We start from the raw sequence: 21690 nt of genomic DNA, 5'->3' as shown, positions 1-21690 counted from the left end.
ACCATTCCCCCCTTTATCTCCGAAACTACGGGGTCTAAAATTTTGAAAAAAATACACAAAATAGATCTTTATCTATAGATTACAGGAAAACCTATTAGAAATGTGCAGTCAAGCGTGAGCATAATCACTTAGTTTTTGATCCGACCGCTACGGATTTTTTAAAGACATTTCACTCCCGTTTCACATAAAAAATACAATGGAACGCGAGTCCGACTCGCACTTGGCTGGTTTTTTTTTTGGGTGCTAGTACTAGTGTAAAACAAAGATAGTATGATTATCTCTGTCTATGTTTGAAATGAGACAGTCCTTTGACAAACTATAAGTACCTACCTACTATTCTAAAATTTGATTCACCCATAATTGTTGTGAGACAGAGACAGATATATCAGTAGTGCTCCTCGATACTCGTAAATTAACATATTGACTTGACTTATTGTAATGTTGGCATTATTGTCTAATGAAGTTATTTTATTTAGTTTGACTACTCTTTCTAATCTTTCTATCACACTTTTTTCGAAGTAGGTACTCAGTCTGGAATCTATTTAGTTGTGAGATAGAGACGGATATACCTGTAGTGCTCCTCGCCCCACGCGCCGCCCACTGCGCCGCACACAGCCCACCATGCGCCTGCGCACAGCGCGCATACTATTATCACCAATATGAGCCCGGAGCCATAGCACGGAAGACCGTCGCAGACGCGCTGGCAGATGTTGCGTCGAGATGAAAAGCGTTGGTATCTAGATTAAGAGCAGAGTATTTATTTAAAATCAGTCCAAGCTTACTCTGCATCGACTGACGACTGATAAAGTGTCGAGCCTGTCGACATGATAAATAAATAAAAAAGACATTTATGATAGCATTTCCACACTGTCGCTTGCCAAATCAGTGCATAGTTGGCTTGGTTCGGCTTTAGGTCGGTAGCCCGGTAAACTGTCGCAGAAGGGCTGGCAGATGTTGGGGCATGATTAGAAACATCTAGTTTAAAAATTGATATTTTGTTTATTTATGGCGACGTATGTGACGTCCATTAGACAACTGTAACCGCTTACTATTAGGCGCGCTGTAAGCTTGTTTGTCTCCTAAGTGCTATAAAAAAACCGCGCATAACAGCATCATGATTCTGTTACGTAATAAAATATTTCGGAACTGCGAGATAACAATTGCAATCAATAGGTAAATGGTAGGCAAGAAGCGCTGATGGCCTAGCGATAAGAGCGTGCGACACGTCGCGTCGCGGGTTCAAACCCCGGCTCGTACCAATGAGTTTTTCGGAACTTGTGTACGAAATGTCATCTAATATTTACCAGTCGCTTTTCGGTGAAGGAAAACATCGTGAGGAAACCGGACTAATACCAATAAGGGGACATCGTTTTTATTCGTTTAATTTTCTTTCCTAATTAGTTTTGGGTTATAAAATTACTAATATTTCTTTCGTTAAAAATATTTTCGTAAAATATTAATAATACTTAATTCGATTTGTCACAAGGGTTGATTTGTGACAAGGGGTCAAAAAACCTAGAAATTCGTGTGACGTAATTAATGGATGAACCTTAAAGGCCTAGTCTACCTTCTGGGTACGTACGACTGCTCTGCCAAGAGTAATACGACGGAGAAGACCCTCTGGGTTGGAAGGTCAGATGGCAGTCGCTTTCGTAAAAACTAGTGCCTACGTCAATTCTTGGGATTATATAGTTGCCAACCGGACCGCGAGCACAGATTAATAAATCCGCGAGGAAGATGAGGTAAATGGTAGGCAAATATACCGGTAGGTACAAGCATCTAATTATCTGATTTTTGTGATATAGGTAAAAACATATTCATGTAAAATGTTGCCAAGCCGAAACCATATAAGGCTCGCACTGTCAAAAAGTTATCAGATCTCTTGTAGAGTCAAGCTTCTAACTCTACAAGCCCTAACATCACAAACTCTAAACCTTAGTCAAAATATGTGGCTTGGCCGTTTCACTACCGTCACATGGGCGTAAGGGTAAAAATTTATTCACTATTCATTATTTTTTATTATACAATAGTTCTTGTAGTATTTAACTTACTATTAAAAATTCTGAAATACGTATCTGGGGGCATCTTTTATACAATCTGCTTTTTACTGATTCCCCTTACAAACTTCAACCCCCTTTTCTCCCTTTTCCACCGCCTTTTCACCCATACGGGGCGATTTTGGGGTTGAAAACTATTCTCTATCTTTCCCCATGACAAAAAATATCTACATACCATTTCAACTAAATCGGTTCAGCGGTTATTGTGTCCCCATACAAAATTCCACCGCCCTTTTCACCCAATTAGGGGCTAAAAATTTCAAGTTTTTGATTTTTTTTGTTGTTTGTGCACTAAGACTATCTTACATACTAAATTTCAGCTTCCTAGGACTTCAGGAAGTACCCTAAAGATTTTGATGACCATCAGTGAGTGAGTTAGTGACGAAATCGGGTTTTTTTTAGAAATGAATAAAATCTAAAGTATAAGAGCTATACAATTGAATTTTTTTATGCTTAATAAGTCCACTATTGACATCATATCCCGAGAATTTTGTTTATCTGGTATAATCCAAAACAAAGTTATGAGGGTTCAAAAAAACAACGAAGCGCTTCGAGAAAAGGTAGGTGCCCTTGCGCTTCGCTTTGGCACTGCCGTGCCCCCAGATACAAATGGCCATTTTTATTATTGTTCCATCGACAATTTTAGTTATTTTCATGTTAAATGACTCATGAACATTCTATCCATTTTCAAGAGTCATTAGAACGTAGGAAACCATTTTACTACTAACCGCTAGTGTTATTTAGTGAAATGAAATCCTTATTTACAATCATAGTAATAATTTTGGTTAACTATGTTTTATGTAAACCATACAAAACTTACAAAGTCGAAATCATAAGCATAGAAGCCTGTAAGGGCCCGCAACCACCGTACATCACACCATTACCTTACGACCTTAAAATTGAAATCTACAAAGGAATGAAAAACCAATCTCTCATCAGAGTTAATCTGACAGTGGACAAAGATATACCTGGATCAGATATCAAAGGATCCATTTTGGTTGGAAAAGGAAAATATGCAGTAGCCAAATGGATACTAATGATGAAGGATCAGAACTGTAAAAGTCCATTCGCGGGAACTTTATTCCGTAATTTTGGTATTCCAATGCAAGGATGTCGTCTTAAAAAAGGGAATTATCGTGCAAATGATATAGATATCGATGAAATAGATTCGACTTTCCCTGGATCAGCCAGAGATTACGGAGAGTATGTATCAAAGTTTGTGATATATTCTAAAACTAATACGATTGGTTGTTGGGTGTCTCAGTTTAGTATGCTACCATTAAAGAAAGCTAAGTAATGACTAGTATTAGTTAGTCGGCCAGATTTTTTTCACTCAACATATTATTTAAGTAAAATAAAAATGTATAAAAACGCTTACTTGTCGTGTTTTAAGTTATCTATCCACCTACGCTCGTAACTGGTAAATATTATATTGGTTCACTAAGATATAATTTATAATTACCTTATAATTTTGTCCGCCATCTTCTTAACCAGAACAGCATCACAAGTGAAATTGTAAACGACTGAGCGGCTAGGAAATGTTTCGTACTTATATCAGTAAAAAATATTGTCATTTGTAAACTAAGAGAGGGTAAAATGTAATATTTAAGTGAGTCACGAAGATATCGCCTTGTTGTTTAGATAGGTACCGTCACTATCAAGAAACTTATATAAGGTCAATCGGGATACTGGCGTCACCGTTTAAAAAAAATACTCTCCTTTAACCCCAAGTGATGAAATATTTGATTAGTGTATAGAAATTTTCTTTTTCATTTCTCATGCTCTGAAAGAGGGTCATTGTTGTTCTAAAAGGTGCGCAGAAAATGATACGTTCCAAGTACGATTTTTAGGGTTCCGTAGCCAAATGGCAAAAAACGGAACCCTTATAAATTCGTCATGTCTGTCTGTCCGTCCGTATGTCACAGCCACTTTTCTCTGAAACTAATCAGAACTATACTGTTGAAACTTGGTAAGTAGATGTATTCTGTGAACCGCATTAAGATTTTCACACAAAAAAAAAAAACAAAAAATTTTGGGGGTTCCCCATACTTGGAACTGAAACTCAAAAATGTTTTTTCCCCTCACTAGCTCGGAAAGTTGTCGTTTATCCTTCAATACAAGCGGGGAAAAACGCGTTTTATCCACTAGTAGGGAAAGTAATTTGACCTTGGATGGAGCGTGTTTAAGTAGCTTGACAGATAACAAAACGTAAAACGCTCATGATAATGGTTCGTTCGATATTAATTATCATTAAATAAATGGTTTGAGAATGTAATAAAAAATACCAAATTTAGCTTTATTTAATGATTTTAAGTCATAAACCTTAAAATTCCATAAGAAACGTTTGTTTTTTTATAATGATGTTAAATAAAATTCTGAACCAAAGAGTAGTATAATATATATATAATATATGTTCTGAACGCACAAGTTGAGTCGATGCAATTTCAAAACGCATCGTTGACATTTCATACATCAGAAATGTCAACATTGTCAACAATTTTTTTACTTAAAACCTTTTCTCACCGACTCGCGTAAAAATACACAACTTGCAGAGTTTTCTGTTATAATATCGTAAAGAAATGAGTGATTCCAGTGATGAAGATGATCTAACGCCTGTGGATGTTGCACTTTCCTCGCTATAGTGAGGTGAAAAGTTTTGTGTTACACACGGGCGCAAATGTATTTTACTTCTCGTGTGTTGAAACACTCGCGGGTAAAATACAACTTTGCACCCTTGTATAACAAATAACTATTTTTCATCAAACCCATACGTGTGGGGTATCTATGGATAGGTCTTCAAAAATAATATAAACTGAATAGTTTGCGCGAGAGACACTTCCAAAGTGGTAAAATGTGTGTGTCCCCCTGTAACTTCTAAAATAAGAGAATGATAAAACTGAAAAAATATATGATGTACATTACCATGCAAACTTCCACCGAAAATTGGTTTGAACGAGATCTAGTAAGTAGTTTTTTTTAATACGTCATAAATCCGCCATAAACCGCAATTTGCCTTTCACTCACGTTTCACATAAAAAATACATTGTTAAAATTATGTAATGTACGGAACCCTCGGTGCGCAAGTCCGACTCGCACTTGGCCGGTTTTTATTACAATAAGCAATTGAAATTTGGGTTTAAATGAATTTGTTATACAATTTCCATTCTGATATTTAATTCCCCATTCCATAAATAACAATACTTTTGCCTAAATTGTTAATTAAAAGTACCCTCAAGAAATACTATAAAAATGTAAACTTAGTCATGTTTAAAAAAAAACACATGCATTTTACTTTCCTCGTATTCGAAATGAAAAGTAGTGTGTTTAACTCGGGTGAAAGGCATCATTTCAGTCTCGGAACAACCTCGGCTGCAATGAGTGCCTTTCATCCCTTGGTTAACAATCTACTATTGCTGTGTGCTTTCTACAACTCTTTGCCAAGATAATTCGTGAAGTAACTTTTACGTTGCACTATACGTAATTAAAATAAAAAAAAATTAAACGGAAATATAGACGCCTTTGGCCCAGTTGGGCAAATTGCGTGTTTTTTAAATAATGTATAAACAATTATGATAAGACTATTCAAATTTCATGAAACGTGTTCATAATACCTACAGTTATTATGTACAAGTTTGAAAAGTCTTTTTCACGGATACGGATTTCGTTGACTTACCTCATACATCGTGTAGGTCTGGGGTGAAACTAATTCTCAAAATAGCCAACTATTTGAATACGATTCGGTAAAACGCCCTCTATGTTACGTGTTGCCCTCCAAGGAGTTCAAACCTTTATCACTAAATGGCAGGAGCTGTAGTAACTAACGTTGTTTAAAATAGACGCAATCATAGAAGGGAAAGTTGAAGCAAAGAGGAAGAAGGGAAGGGCAGCGTACATGCATCAAATAAAGGAAAAACTCAACGTCGTGTCGTATCAGGCTGTCAAAGAGAAGGCAGAGGACCGCCAAACATGGAAACTGCTCCACCGACAAGAGTTACTCTTAAATATATGATGATGATGGGACGCAATAACCCCGGTTGACCTGTGTTTATGGAATTTGCACGTACCAATGCTTGAGGAGTACTAATTTGACCTCGAATGTACGTTACTCATATGTTTTGTCCTTTTTTAGCGTGACCCTCTACCCTCTTGAAAGTTCCTCGATAGCCGATAGCTATACTATTAAGTATCTATTTTAGAAACTAGGAGATTATTTTCGCTTAGTAAATGGTGAAAAGTTTCCGAGACCTTCTGAAAAGTGGAGATTTTTTTAAACTTTCCGCCGGCACATTAATAACATTATCAAGGTTTTTGTAAAATTAAATAAGTTATATTCGTTTGTTCGATCGTTATTATTTATTCTTCTACACAATCAAGTTTTAGACAATATATTACACAATAATGACTAAATCTGCACAGATACTATTGCGATATCATTTTTTACATTTTTAAACAAGTCCACATACAGGTAGGTATACATAATATACATAAGAAAGATTTCATAGAGATGTGAACATTAAAATTAATTTCCTTTTGTCAAAATTTTGATTTTTTCCTAATATATAACAAAGCTTGGTGTAGGACATATTTATTTTCTATTTAATAAATTAATTTTAACAATTTACAGACTTAGTATGAATAACAATATCTTTTTTATAATCTATAAATTGCAAATACAGATGTCAATCACAATGAAAAAAACCAGCCAAGTGCGAGTCGGACTCGCGAACGAAGGGTTTCGTACCATTACGGAAAAAACAACAAAAAAATCACGTTTGTTGTATGGGAGCCCCATTTAAATATTTATATTATTCTGTTTTTAGTATTTGTTGTTATAGCGGCAACAGAAATACATCATCTGTGAAAATTTCAACTGTCTAGCTATCACGGTTCATGAGATACAGCCTGGTGACAGACAGACAGACAGACGGACAGCGGAGTTTTAGTAATAGGGTCCCGTTTTTACCCTTTGGGTACGGAACCCTAAAAATCAACGATGATCAATCAACTCTGGCCAAGGTGGGATTCGACCCCACATCCTTATAGATTGCCGGTCCATAGCGTTACCAATTCCGCCAGCTGACCATCCGCCAAACAACACGAATTTAATCATTGCAACTGTGAACAACGTCACTAGCGACATCTGCATTTCAAAGTTTACAACCTTTGACCAACTCTGATTCGCGTTGTTTGGCGGATGGTCAGCTGGCGGAATTGGTAACGCAATGGACCGGCAATCCAAGGATGTGGGTTCGAGTCCTACGTTGGCCAGAGTTGATCATCGTTGATTTTTTCATTGTGATTGACATCTGTATTTACACTTTATAGATTGTAATAATGTGGTACGTCCCACAATAAAAAAGGAAAAATATATTTACATTTAACTTTTTTATTTTATACTTATACATACAATAAGGAACTTTAACAAAAACAATAAAAAAAGAAAATTTAAGAATAAATGCGTAACAACATGTTTGTTTATAAAATAGTTTGAAGTTTTCTTATTAGAAATTGTTTTTCTTGTCAACAGACAAACAAACTTGTCGTAATTAAATATTTACAAATGAGATAAAAAAAATGGACACAAAATATGTTTTACACAGCGTTTTTTTTTTAATTTTATCCAGTCTACTTAAACGGCACTTATGTAGTAATGTATAATAACAAATAACTTTTTTTAAACGGCGGTTTAAATATAAAAGTATACTTACCGCGCCATGATGTGGTTAAATTGAAGAAAATATTAACGATTTAAGTAAAACTAATATAAAAGTAAGACTGAAGACTGATAGCTTTACAATTCAATGCCTTTATCGCAAGAAATACCACAATGATAACAAAAACTGTATAGGGATTGCACGAAACTGTTTTATGTAGGTACTTAATTTTAATATTTTTTTATTGTTTTAGTTTCACGTTTTTCACAAAATGTATTAGCGTCGTAAGGTCGTAACTCTCGCATGCCGTGCATTAATTTACAAATAACTGGAATTTTAATATTTCGTAATTATGCAAATACATTACCTTTGTTCGATTAAATAAAATACTGTGAAATAAAACTATGTAAACGGATTATATCGCGTATTAATGAATTTTAAATACATCCGGACGTTTCTAGAGTTAGACCAAGATTAGTCTGCAACAATTTTGTTAGCACACGCAGTGCATATGTTATTTTAAACGTCAAACTTCTATGAAATTATGACGTATAAATAACACTTGCACAGTGCGTGCTATCAATATCGTTGCAGACTTATCTTGGTCTAAATCTAACTCTCACAGCGTTCGTGTATTTTAAATTCATTATAGGGAGCGTGCAAGAATTGTAGACGGCAGCACAGAAGTCCTATTCATTAGCGAAAAGCATTATACCTATCAAGTTTCCATTTTTAAATTTAAGCTACTAGATAGCATACGGTCTCCTATGCGAAATAGAGCCAGCATGAAGTGTAGGGGGCAGCTTTACTTGCTTGTTTAGAAGCGTGAATTGGGTACGGAAATTCAATTCTTAGACTGTGCACTAAGTGTCTGGATGAATGTATTAACAAATGACATAACATAACATTTAGTTACCTTACTTAATGTTATCTATTATGTATACTTACTTAATTAAGTATAACAATAAAGTATTTACAAAGAACAAGAGATTTTAGTCCATTCAAACAGTACACAGTTATCTACAGGCATCCGTTTTATTGAAAAATATACAGGGTTTTTTAACCCTTAGCTTAGCCATATATTAATTAATGAATATGAAGGTCATATGAAGCAACTTTTACTATACAACCAACATCTATATCGCGAAAAATTTGGATATCGCATTCTATAAAACATAGACAACTGATCGGCCGAAAAAAAAACGTAATCGAATTTAAACTATCGTGAGACATACTAACTTAGGTAACTTAGCGGTTTCATATTATTTACAACGACGGGACTTAATCGCGTAAAATAAGTTTTAAATTTACCTCCGACGTTTCGAGGACGGCGTTGTCCCCGTGGTCTCGGAGAAGACTGGCTAAAGTTGACATCAACATCTTCTAGGCGAAACGTCGGAGGTAAATTTAAAACTTATTTTACGCGATTAAGTCCCGTCGTTGTAAATAATAATGAGTAAAAATCGTGAAAGTTTAAATCAGTGTTTAGCGGTTTCACTCACGTATTTTTAGCCATGTTCATGTGTGTGTGTGTGTGTAAGTATGTTCCTCTTGTTTTTTTCACGTTTTTTTAGTGATTTTTCACTTTATGTTTTTAGGCTCTTCGAAACATGTCGCGCGAGTGACTAAAAATACGTGAGTGAAACCGCTAAATTATCTAAAAAAACGTGATTTTTAGGTTTGGTCCTACAGCAAGATTAATTTTTAACAGGCAGAAACGTCTGCAAACAATGCTATTAAGCTTAGAATTTTAAAAGTGGAAAAAATACTGCCTTGGGTGAGACTTGAACTCACGGCCTCTGGATCGATTCTCCGGCGCTCGGAAAACTGAGCCACCAAGACCTCAGCCAAGGCAGTAATTTTTCCACTTTCAAATTTATTCTATAGCAAGATATTCAGCATGGCCAACACAGTCTCCCCACAGAGTAAAGCTGAGGTTTGAAAGAAAAAACATCCTGTAAATGAATGTACTTACGATTAACCAAAGTAAACTTACAGGAATAGCCCTCAACTGTGGTTTTCCAGAGAAGGGTCTTTATGCTGCATGTTCATAAGGGCCCTTCTCTGATGGAAAGCCACAATTTTCAACATGACTGTCAAAATAATTATCTTAAACAAAAAATAATCAATCTGGATTGGACTAATCGAGGAATATACCTTGCCTTTTTTAACTATGTTAAAAAAATTGTAATAAAGGAACAAGTACTATAAATAGAAAAAAAAATTGCAAAATAAATACTTTCGATTTGGACAGCCATATTATTACCCTAATTACTGGATACTATTTACATATCAAAATGTACATACTACAGTAAACGTTCAGAATACCTTAACTACCATACCCTGGCATACTTTACAAGTTCACATCTTACATGTTCTATACTTGAGTGTTTTTCAAAACAAAATCTAGGAAACCTGCTTCTTTGGGTTTATACCACTTAGAATAGCAATAAGTAAAAAACTTTGCTAAAGCCCCTCTTGTTTCTATGAGTGTTTAAATAGATGTTTCATATTTGAAATTATATGAATATGACGTATTTATAAGCTTCGCAGTTAATTATATTAGATAATTAATAAGATAATTATCTTACATACCTACTACTTAGTTTGATTATTCCTGTATATATTTTGTCTACGTCCATATAAAACCGTTTCTGTAAACTACATGCAACTGGACTTTAGCAAGTTTTTTTTACCTAATATAGCTTTTTCAATCCTAGTGCTGAGTGAGAGGAATTAAAAAAGTCAAGATCTGTGAGAAACAGGTGTCCCTGTTTTTTGATAAACCCTCTCCTATAGGACTTTCAATAGTTTAAACTCCTTTCTTATTGGTCTTGAGGTTTCCTTATACAATTCTTATCAAAACTCGCCATCAATTTGATATTTCCGTAAGTCCTAAGCCTCTTATCTAATACTTTTAAAATTTTACCATGTGTCAAAAGGCGTGAAGCTACAAATTACATCTGTACATAGTAAGCATATTAAATTAATACGCGACTCTCAATCAAAACCGTAAATACGAAAATATTCGTTGCAATTTTTATACATGTATAGTCAAGTTAGTTTTATATATTTAATATTGATTTAAACAATAATAATTTTTGGAATCAAATCAAATTATTTTATGAAATATTTTGATTTGTGTTTTTAGTATATGACATCTATTACAGTTTATGATTTAAACATTCATTATTTTTTAAATTATTATAATTAAAATAGGACTTAAAACGAGTATAAGTTAAAATAATTTAAAATATGCATTGTCTCATGCAAGCAAAACAATTATGTATGGAACTGACAAAACTTTCATTTCATGCTCACCGCGCGATAATAATTAAAACGCATTTTTCTTGAGAGTGGCGCGTCTTAATGCTTTATGTATCTTGATATTTGGTGAGCTGGTTAAGCACATCATCTTGTTACTTTTTAGATACAATCGTGTTTTATTTCGGCCCACCTGATATTAACACGTATACTGTAGCTTATTGTTAATCGTTTAATTTAATGCCTAGGCACAGGTATTCCGTAGAACGCCGGGAAATTCGAATCGTTACCGAATTGGAAATTAACTGGCGTTTTCGGAGACACGGAGCTGTAGCTCAAATAGTCATCATTATGTAGCTGTCTATTAATGTTGGGCTCGGAGGCACTTCTAGTTATCTTAGGCAAAGCTCTTAACATCGCTTCAAGGGATACTAGGATTTGTAGGAAGAGCGGCCGTTGATCGCGGTCGAATTTAATACAATCGTTAAACAAACGCTTAAGAGCTTGAGGAGCGTCAGGTCGGAGTAATCTAGGATCAGGTTTAAGCAGCCCTCGACCTACCATCCACAGTATCTGATCTTTATTATTTAAATTATTATACGGTAGCACTCCAGCCATTAGTTCGTACAACACTATACCGAACGCGTAGACGTCCGAACGGAAAGTATATGGCGCTGGGTCCGCCATGCGAATCACTTCGGGCGCCATCCATAGTATTGAACCTGTAGGTTGTTGCCACAGCACCCCGCCCGGCGACTGAGTGTTAGACCACCTCACTTTAGCTGTAGCTAGACCGAAATCACCGATTTTTACCGACCAGTCATCTCTTAAGAAAATATTATTCGACTTTAAATCTCTATGTATAATATTTTTAGCGTGCAAATAGTCCATGCCCTGCGCCGCCTGCCGCGCCACATAAATCAGATATAACATAGGCAAATGCGTCTCCAACACGTGTAGATGCTGGTACAGCGACGAGCCCTCGCACCATTGAGTGACTATAGCGAGAGATGGCTTCGAAACGCAGCCCATGAATAGTAAAATGTTGCAGTGTCGAGTCTTACGTAAAACGGCGACTTCGTTTTTGAAGGCTTGCAGTTGGGCTGGGGTCGGTGTTTTAACGTTGAGGGTTTTAACGGCGACCGGGCCGTGCCAGTGGGCTTTGTAGACCGTGCCGAAACTGCCTGAGCCTATCCTAGCGCCGATGAGTATCTCGTCGGCGGGGATGACCCAGTCGTCGTAGCTTTCTCTAGGGGCTAGGGCGTTCTTGACGGACTCGTCGGCAGAGCGCGCGCGGGCTCGCCGAGGCCGCGGCGTGCCGGTTGGCGACGCCTGCGAACTCCTACTCCGCATACTATCCCTGTCGCGGTCATCCCGATCCCTACTCTCTGAGCTCAAGTACTTGCTATTCTGCTGAGGAGAGCTGGTAGCTCCTTGTTGGTACCTCCGCTGCTCTATGCCCTGCCGCTGCACCATGTTGATGCAGACGTTAGGCGCCGAGTTCGATCGGTCGTGTTGGTTGAGCGATCTCGGATGCTGCTTCTGATTCGGCTCGTTCCTATTATAATGGTATCCGAAGTAAGGCTCGTAGTGGAGAATGCCCGCCTGCGTTTCTGGGTTCTGGGCCAGTAACGCTGCGTAGTACGTGTCAGTCATCCGGACCTGGTGGCAAATGCTCGGTACCTTGTTCGCGCATCGCTGGTGAAACTTGAAGTTGCACTGCGAGCAATAAAATCCGTTGAAGAGGAGCCTCCGGCAGCACTCGCAGAAGGCGAGCGTGAAGAAAGTCTTCCTCGCGAATTGGTGTGAGATGTGGGACATGATCGGGAATTTGTCGAGCACTCTGACGGTCACTTCTTCCGCCTCTATCGTGGATATGTCTATTTCCCATGGGAGTAGAACGTTGTCATTGGTTCTGACGACTTCACATACCTCGCATGTCAGGTTCCGGAGCTTCAAGGCTTTGGATAGAGCCTCCCTGAGACTGACTCCGGCCTTGACCGGGACGCTGGTGCGCTGCTGGTTGGGTAAGTGAGCTCGTAAGAATACCTTGGGCTGCCGCGTGAGGGTGTCAAACTTTTTCGAGTCATCATTGTCGATGGAATTCTCGTCAGGTTCCGGTGACTCGGCATGCAACATCTCCCTCAACTCGCGCTCCCTCATCTCCAGATTGTGCAGCTTGGACGTCAGCTCTTGGTACTCGGCGACATACAGAGCGGGTGGATTTTGCACGTCAGCAAATTTCGCATTCAAAGTGTCTATGTTTTCCCGAGTGACATTGATAATACTTTGTATATTTCTTAGTTCGTAAAGCGGGTCCGTGGTTTCATCGCTGTCGGTGGACGTCGAGACGTTGTCGCTGTTGAGAGAGAGTGCCGGTATATTTCCGAAATACATGCTAATAAACTAAAATTTCCGTAAATATAAAAACGTGTGTTAAAGTTTAAACTTATATAGGTCAGGCAACGAATGCTCAAAAAAGTTGTAGAGGGAAATGCTTGGAACAAAATTTCTGACTTCGTAACTTTGTTTGGACTAGTTAAGAGGTGAACATATCAAAAGTCCCCGGTCGTAACCCTGGTGCCGGGGGTGAGAGTGGGGTTGGAAGGCTCCATTTTTCGGTTTTTCACTTATAGCTTGGAAACTTTGCATCTTAGCGACATGACTAGTTAAACAAAATAAAATTTAATTTTATTTTTTACAAGTTTTATTTATTTATTTTTATTTTATTTTTTCGATATCTTGAATAATGTTTGAGATAATATCCGCTCTTGAAAGTTTATTTAGGGCTCTCAATTTTATCTTGATATGTCTACATCAGTGAAGCTGCTAGACCGTGTTTGGCGTCGTTTTCGTATAAATCGCTGAATTGACACATTGACACCATTCCGAAATAAAAACAAAATTTAAAAAAATACTTTTTTTTAACTCCTCTGACTGAAAATTAAACTTGGAGCAAATTTAATCAGCTTTCGGTTTGTCTAAGTAGTCATGTCGCTAAGATGTCAAGATATGTGAAAAATCCTAAAATGGGAGCTTCTTACCCCATCTCCCCCGTCTCAAAGACTACGGCCAGGACTTTTGATATGTTCACCTCCAAACTAGTCCAAAGTTACGGAGTCAACAATTGTGTTCCGAGCATTTCCCTCTATACCTTCTTATTGCTTGGCCTAATAAGCTTGTTTCTCGAGGCACACCCTCAGTGTGTCTTATATAATTAAAAAAAAAGTTTAATAAATTAAGGATAACTGTTCAATAATCATATTTTTGGCAAAACTTAGTTTAATAACTGCAGACTATTTGATTCATGATGAATTTGAAATATGTGTATTCCTAGTAAAATATTTCTTATGTGTATTCCTAGTAACTTATTCTAGAACATTTTGGTTGGTCATGCATTTCCAATATATGTACATGACAAACTTAATAAGTAACTAAATCCCCATACAGTTTTTTGTCATTTGCTTAACGACTTTATAGGTATTATTTGTACGTACTTAGTTTATTTATTTTGTTAAAACGCTAATTTAAAACAATGTAGACTAAAATATCTCAAGTGTAGCTCCGAAGACACCAGTGTGTTTTTTAACTCCCATATATTATATAAACCGTATAGCATTCATGGGTTCAATTTAATAAATAATTGTTACAATAGTAGGTCGATAAGTAAAATAATTAGATTAAAAGCAGAAAACATAATTCTTCTGTAAATTCAATACGGGTGAATGTGGCTAGCCTTCAAATTGGGGCCTTTTACCAAATTGATTAATGTTTATTGCAAGTTCATACATTTGCTACTTACGTTTAGTGGCAAATGTACGAACTCATACTAAATACTAATTAATGTATAAGCAAAACTTTTACAGGCTCGGGTTTTTACACTCAAAAACTTATTTTTTTTTATTCCTGTACCATTTAAAAAGAACTAGACACAAGGCAATAGGAATGAAATAGAATAAGTTTTTGAGTGTTAAAAACTTAGTCTTATTTTTACCCATGTTTTATATTTACCCCACCTAACCCAAAACATGTTTAAATTGTTGAAAAAAAAAATTGTGGCCTTTCTTTTTAGACATATGATCAATGAAACACCTATAATTCAGCTGAACAGATTTAGATGAAATTTGGGATGGTCTACATCTTTGATTTAGTTGAAAATGATACCAAACATGACTTCACACCTAAACTTGAACATTATTAACTTCAGGAATTCAGTTTCGGCGTTGAAGCTGAATTCCCCCCACACCCCATTTCACACCTTTAAAGGATGATTTCTGAGATAAAAACTTCTTTTTAAATGGAATAGGAATAAAATAGAATAAGTTTTTGAGTGTTAAAAACTTAGTCTTATTTTTACCCACGTGTTTTATATTTACCCCAGTCCCCACCTGACCCAAAACATGTTTAAATTGTTGAAAAAAAAAAATTGTGGCCTTTCTTTTTAGCCATATGAACATTCAAACACCTATAATTCGTGCAAGTGGTATACAAACTGGCCAATTGCATTAGGACTACGCCTAATCTAATCCATACTAATACTATAAATGCGAAAGTCTGTCTTTGTGTTACCTCTTCACGCTTAAACTGCTGAACCAATTTAGTTAAAATTTGGCATAGAGATAGTTTAAGTCCCGGGGAAGGACATAGGATAGTTTTTATGTCAGAAATCATCCCTAAAGAGGGTGAAACGGGGTGAGGGGGGGGGGGGTGGAATGAGATAATTAATGAGTTGCCTGCTAATTGATGTAAGCAACTAAGCATATGCTCAAATTGAATGATTGCCATTAGACTTTATCCAGGCGCTACACTGACTTTAGCTGCTGTCACTAATTCCATGCAGACGAAGTCGCGGGCAAAAGCTAGTTATGAAATAAAGGTGCTGTGAGGTATGGCAGTTTTTGGCCGAACTCCAACCGTCAGCCCAAACATTCCGAAACTGAAACTTTGGTAGGGCACTAACAGACATACACTCTGATGAAATCTGTATTCTTGTTTATTATGTAGTGTCATGGGAAATAACTATGCTGCAATTGTAATACCTTTAGGGTCAGAATCATGAAATTTTGTAAGCTCTAAGTAGTGAATGACTCTTTTAAACTCCGATTATTAAAGGGAATTTCCATTTGTTTTTAAAAGTTAAATTATTTGACCAGGAGAAGAAATGTTATTTATGTAATGTGTGATAAGATTTGATATGTGATACGTAAGAAAAACTTGATACATGTTGACGAACCTTACATTATAACTAATTTCCAACTCAACCTGTTAACCAACGAAACAGTTTGGAGATTTTGTTTAATAATACGTCTTCCAATGTTATTTTTACAATAGTTGGAGGTGATCCACATGAATGGATATGAGGCCAAGAGCTTGCTTAAGCCAATGCTTTCTAAATTGCGCTAACAGACTTTCAACAAAGTTCCAGAGTATTGACCTATTAAATGGTATGAGGTGCATGCAACAAAACTTACGACAGGAGTGGGGAGAAATAGAGAATAATCAATTTACTAATAAATAAGTTTTTTAACAAATTTTCAATAAATTATGGAGAAACAAATATTGATTCAGCCGGTTTCGATTACAGGGTTTTGAATTTGGCAAATTCGTTATGGAGCAGGCCTTATTTATTTATGACATTGACTACACACATGGTATTGGATATATGGACTGATGGCAAATTGAACAGGGACGAGTTTTGGATGTAAGGAAATTCCCAGTTCCAACCAGTACTGCGAGCTTAAGTACTAGGGGTACTTGCATTTGATAGGCAAATTGCAGGTCAGTTAAAGAGTTGGTATAATTACAAAAAAAAGTTTTCTTACCTATGCTCCCTAGGAGAGTCGCTTTCAGCCCGAGCCTTCGGTATAACTCCACTAAACGGAGACCCTCTCGCGGTCTTCGACGCTTTCCCGAAAGGCGCAAAATTTGACAACCGCTCCTTGAAGCTGACCTTAGAGCCATTCAGGGATGTTTCCAGCTGCTCCAAGTCTCTGCTGGACGTGCCACCATTATCATCCACAAATTTCACGGGCTTCTCGCCCTCGTAACAAATGCGATAGTTGATGTTGTCGTTCAACGTCAATAAATCGGTTTTCGATCCCGGGGACTTGTCGCAGAAGTCCTCAAACGACACGATCTCGTAATCCTCGTCGTCTCGAGCGGGTTGCTCCGACGACTTGTACGGCACCTTCGGCATTGTTTAATCCTAAATGCGCCGACTCTAATTTTAGAATCAGTTACACTTGATGGACACGAAGCTTACAATAACTTGGCCAATCATTATTCCTGAATCGATTGGATTTCACTATTTCTACAGAAACCAAACTTTCATATTAAAATTATGTTTTTATTTACGCACTATCCGCAATGCAAAAGGAATCACCGTAAAATGCAAAACTCGCTAAAGATAAGAACGTCAAATCGAAAATATACTCTGTCGAAAACGAAAAAGTCAGTGTTTTCGCTTGCAATCACTTGCAATATTAATATTGTCTATAGTAGTGGTAGCTAATATTGTTAGGTTGGCTAAAGTGATCTATCTACAAACCACACCGATACCGCATACGATTTAACGCGCGTTGAAAAAGCGCTCGTGTACAGGGTCACTAAAGCATACTCGGTGGGGACCAGTGGGGACGTGGTGGGGACTAAAAAAAAAGTGAGACCGACAAGGACAAACAATTATAGCGCTTTCTCTGCTACTCCTACTGAAAGTTCCATAAGTGCAACTAGTTCGGTCATCTGGCCCCTCCCCATAGACCTAGCATTACATATAGTTGGTCAAGCAAATCTTGTCAGTAGAAAAAGGCGGCAAATTTAAAAAATGTAGGCGCGAAGGGTTATCGTTATCGTCCCATGGAAAATTTGAATTTCGCGCTTTTTTCTACTGACATGATTTGCTTGACCAACTATAAATGAGCGATGCGCGTACCCCCGTGAGGGACAGAACATACGCAATGCAACAATATGATTGGTCGAGTAGATTTAGTCATTATTCTGAGTGTAGCTCACCATTAAGGGCCGCAAACGCGAGTGTGGAGCCTAGTTCGCTGATTAGGGCCCTTATGATACCTGTAGACTCCCACAGAACTAGGTAAGCATAAATTTCAGGTCTGTGTAGACGTGTAGACTCCATAAGACTAAAATATGATATGAATTTAATTAAAGCTAATAGTATTTTTTTAAGTTTATTATATTTTAATATTTGTTTAATAAATAAAGAACCTTTTTTTCAGAAATTTTCAACTAAAATAATCCAAATCTTATATCAGCCAAATAAAGCCAAATAAAAGAGGGTAGTTCGTAAAATAACGTGGAACGTAATATTGAGGTTTTAGTTTAATGCGTGAACAACATGGTGGGCTACTGATTACTTTTAACCAAAAACATTTTAATTTGTGATTTCTGGCGTTAAATCGATACGTGAATGAAAGCATCATGGACTGGAAAAGTGTTAAGATTATTTTGGCGTCTACGGCCACTGCATTCGTCGCTTCCCAAGTAGCAAAAAAAGTGTACAGGTATTTTTTCGACACAGGAAAATGCTCTCAAGAAGAGATTTATGACGAGACATGCACCGACGCTGTAACTAAAAATCGTGAAATAAATGATGTGATTTTATTCTCGGACGATGTCGTTCGCCACACTATCCGAGTGACACCGAACAAAGAAATAACAATGTGTGAGAGTAGAGAGCTCAATTGTTTTAAGCTCATAAAATACATAAAGTCAGCACGTGAAACATTGGACGTTTGTATGTACCTAATAACAAGCAGCCAAATAGCCGAGCAAATCATTCGACTAGGACAAAAGCACGTGCTGGTTAGGATAATCGTCGACAGTGACATGGCGAACACACCGCCTTCGCAAATAAAAAAGCTTAATGAATACAGTAAGTCTTCCAATCTTCACTTCATACAGGTCTATTGTTTTACTATTCAACTACCTACATAAGGCTTGGTTTAAGACACTCGCCAGTAAGCGAGCCAAGCATCATCAGCGCGACAACTGTTCGCCACGGGCACACTACACCTGCCTGTCTTGCGGTCGTGGTTGCCGCTCCCGTATTGGCTTACACAGCCATGTGAAACGTTGTCACCCTACCTGACACTGTCTATATGGTCTGCAATAGACTGAAAAGCCTATGATGACCTACATAGTGTTTATAACTTCATTAATATTTATTTCAGGTTTCATTCAAGTGCAGACCAATAAAAAATCAATTCTAATGCATCACAAGTTCTGCATCATTGACGGACCCAAAGCCGTTAAAAGGAAGAATATTTTAAAGATGTACGCGGAAAAGCTAAACGTGCATGCTCAGTTCAAATCTTTGAACGAGAAAAAGCAGCATAAAAACAGACCTGTTAAAGGCTTCGTAATGTCAGGTTCCCTGAATTGGTCCACCCAGGCCATGGTTACAAACCATGAAAGTGTGATTGTTACATCCCAACAGAACATCGTTGGTAAATTCGAAAAAGAGTTCGAAAGTTTATGGGTGGAAGATGAGCCGGTACGTAAACAATAATAATGAAATAAGTAAATTTTATTTATTTTTGGGTACATTATAATATCCCCTTTTACTTGTTTCAGGCACTCCTTACGACCTCGTGACAACGTATATGAATAAAATGTAGCTGCTAATTTAAAATAATTGTTACCAACTGTTCATCATCCACGGTCAGTATCATCATCAATATTATAATTACAGGATCGATCGGTCACAGGAAAACGTATGGGCGTGAGCAATTGAGCATGAGCACTGAAAGTGCTCTGCAGCCCATAGACAAGTATTGGTTTTTTTGTTGCTAATGGTTGGCTGCAATGACTTTTGACGGCTCACCGGCTGACAGTATGTAACCATAGACCATCCATGTGCATTTGCACTTCAGTTTTGTTCGATCGATCATATGTTTTCTTTGTGCAGTTTTTTCAGCCGCTGTAATTCGAATTGGTTACATTATTCACGTGTTCATTTATACTATTTCGATAGTAAAAACCTTATTCTAGTTGGCAAAATAGTAAAAAAGTGGGCCAAATATATTTACTTGAACTACAGTTACCTTAGTGCATGTGCATTCTGAGTGCACGTGCTATTAATTTTCAGGCAAATATTCGCGATTTTTACATAGATGAAGGCCTGAAAATTAGTTTTGAAACGATTGTAATTTCCGTAGTTACGTCTGTGTTGATCCTAAATCAAAAATAAACGTTTTTCGGTGTTAAAACTTCGTAAAATAAAGTGTTAGGTTGAGTTTTACTTTTTATTTTGGTTATTAACTACGCGTGTTCTTACGATGGATTCTTTCCCTAGGATTAGAGCTTTGATGGATGAAGTGTTTGTGGTACGTATATTATTATACTAGCTGATAAAAAAATATTTTAAATGCAATTCAATTGCAAAATGCATTTTGAAGGGCACTGCAAAAAGGTCATTGCAAAGTGTGCTTGCATAGTAACACTAGAAATATTTATCTTATGCACTGGCGAAACATACAGTCTTGTCAAATCAGCTTACTCACTGATTTTAATGGTTACCTTAATTCCTTTACATTTTTTTATAATGATGTTCGTATATCTTCTTAATTATTTTACACATTTGTCTTAAACAACTGATAAAGTTATATAAGTAAGTTAACCTTATATCTGTGCTATGTATTCTAGTAATACTATTACATAAATCATGTTTATAGTCTACTAAATAATGTTATTGTTTGGTAATCTGATCACACTATTGCATCTATATGAGACATCATATTATATTTCTAATGGCTATGTCCTGCCAATGAAGCAGCCATCATGAAGTATTTTTTTCAACTTGTGTTATATTTTCATGTAATTATATATTTTTTTACTTTATAAAATATTTGCTTACTAATATCATGATGTAAAAGATTAAAAAAGTTATCATATCATTATTTGTTAAACTGCTACATCTGTGATTACACTGGATAGGGGATATCTTGTGACATTTTAAAGAATAAAATAATACCTAATTTATAAGTAACTCTTATTTTCCAATATTTTAGTTTCTGTTTTAACATGTCAGCTGCATTTAGGAAACATATTATTGAATATCAAAGGTGCTTTGAAACAGTGGCGTAGCTAGGCGTGGGCGAATGGGGCCTTCGCCCACGGCCTCGCACTTAGGGGGGCCTCGCAAAGCCAACCTGTTTATTACCTTGGGAAAACCCATTGAAAAGGGCCTTGCAGATGTAGTTTTCGCCCACGTCTAGATTGATTCACACTACGCTACTGCCTTGAAATCTTTCTTAATGCTTGTGTGAAACTCAAAAACCTTTTTATTTACTAATTTGGCAAACATTATAATTTTGCATAATTGCTTCACATAAGTTAATACAAAAGTACTATTCTTTTACAGTAACAAAATTAACGTTTTTTTTTAAATGGAAAGTTTCATTTCCCATACAAAATAATTTCATGTGGAGATTTTACAATTTTGGAAAATTTCCGACAGCACATCAGTAATTCAGTACACATACGCATGAAACAGTGAATATTCAAATATTTGTGCTTCTGAACAGTGTCGCTTAACTTCAAATCCCTTCAACCCTCTTAGGAAATATCTACCCTACCTTTTCTTAATTACCTTACACTTACAACCCCTCTGGTGTTGCGGGTGTCCATGGGCGGCGGTAATCGCTCACCATCAGGTGATCCGTCTGCTCGTTTGCCTCCTATTTCATAAAAAAAAA

The 21690-nt window shown here is 36.8% G+C and overlaps 2 protein-coding genes across 6 annotated transcripts in view; one reads left to right on the top strand and one right to left on the bottom strand.

Moving 5' to 3' along the window:
- Positions 1-17443, bottom strand: part of LOC134745358 (raf homolog serine/threonine-protein kinase Raf) — a 51219-nt gene extending 33776 nt beyond the window's left edge. The window contains exons 1-2 of one of the 2 annotated variants that reach the window (XM_063679385.1): positions 16798-17443; positions 570-737 (exon numbers count right to left, since the gene is read on the bottom strand). In XM_063679385.1, the coding sequence (XP_063535455.1) occupies positions 570-737; positions 16798-17171 (542 nt within the window). In that variant the 5' untranslated portion in view covers positions 17172-17443. Of the gene's footprint in view, positions 1-569; positions 738-9352; positions 13335-16797 lie in introns of those variants that run through there. The other variant, XM_063679384.1, reaches the window with a different exon arrangement.
- Positions 17444-18274: 831 nt separating this feature from the next.
- Positions 18275-21690, top strand: part of LOC134745397 (mitochondrial cardiolipin hydrolase-like) — a 283608-nt gene continuing 280192 nt past the window's right edge. For all 4 annotated transcript variants that reach the window (XM_063679439.1, XM_063679437.1, XM_063679438.1 and 1 more), the window contains exons 1-3: positions 18275-18866; positions 19165-19487; positions 19568-19654. In XM_063679439.1, the coding sequence (XP_063535509.1) occupies positions 18413-18866; positions 19165-19487; positions 19568-19588 (798 nt within the window). In that variant the 5' untranslated portion in view covers positions 18275-18412 and the 3' untranslated portion in view covers positions 19589-19654. The remainder of the gene's footprint in view (positions 18867-19164; positions 19488-19567; positions 19655-21690) is intronic.

Source organism: Cydia strobilella, chromosome 11, assembly GCF_947568885.1.
Source record: "Cydia strobilella chromosome 11, ilCydStro3.1, whole genome shotgun sequence".
NCBI classification, from domain to species: Eukaryota; Metazoa; Arthropoda; class Insecta; order Lepidoptera; family Tortricidae; genus Cydia; species Cydia strobilella.
This window is presented reverse-complemented; position numbering and strand designations above follow the sequence as displayed.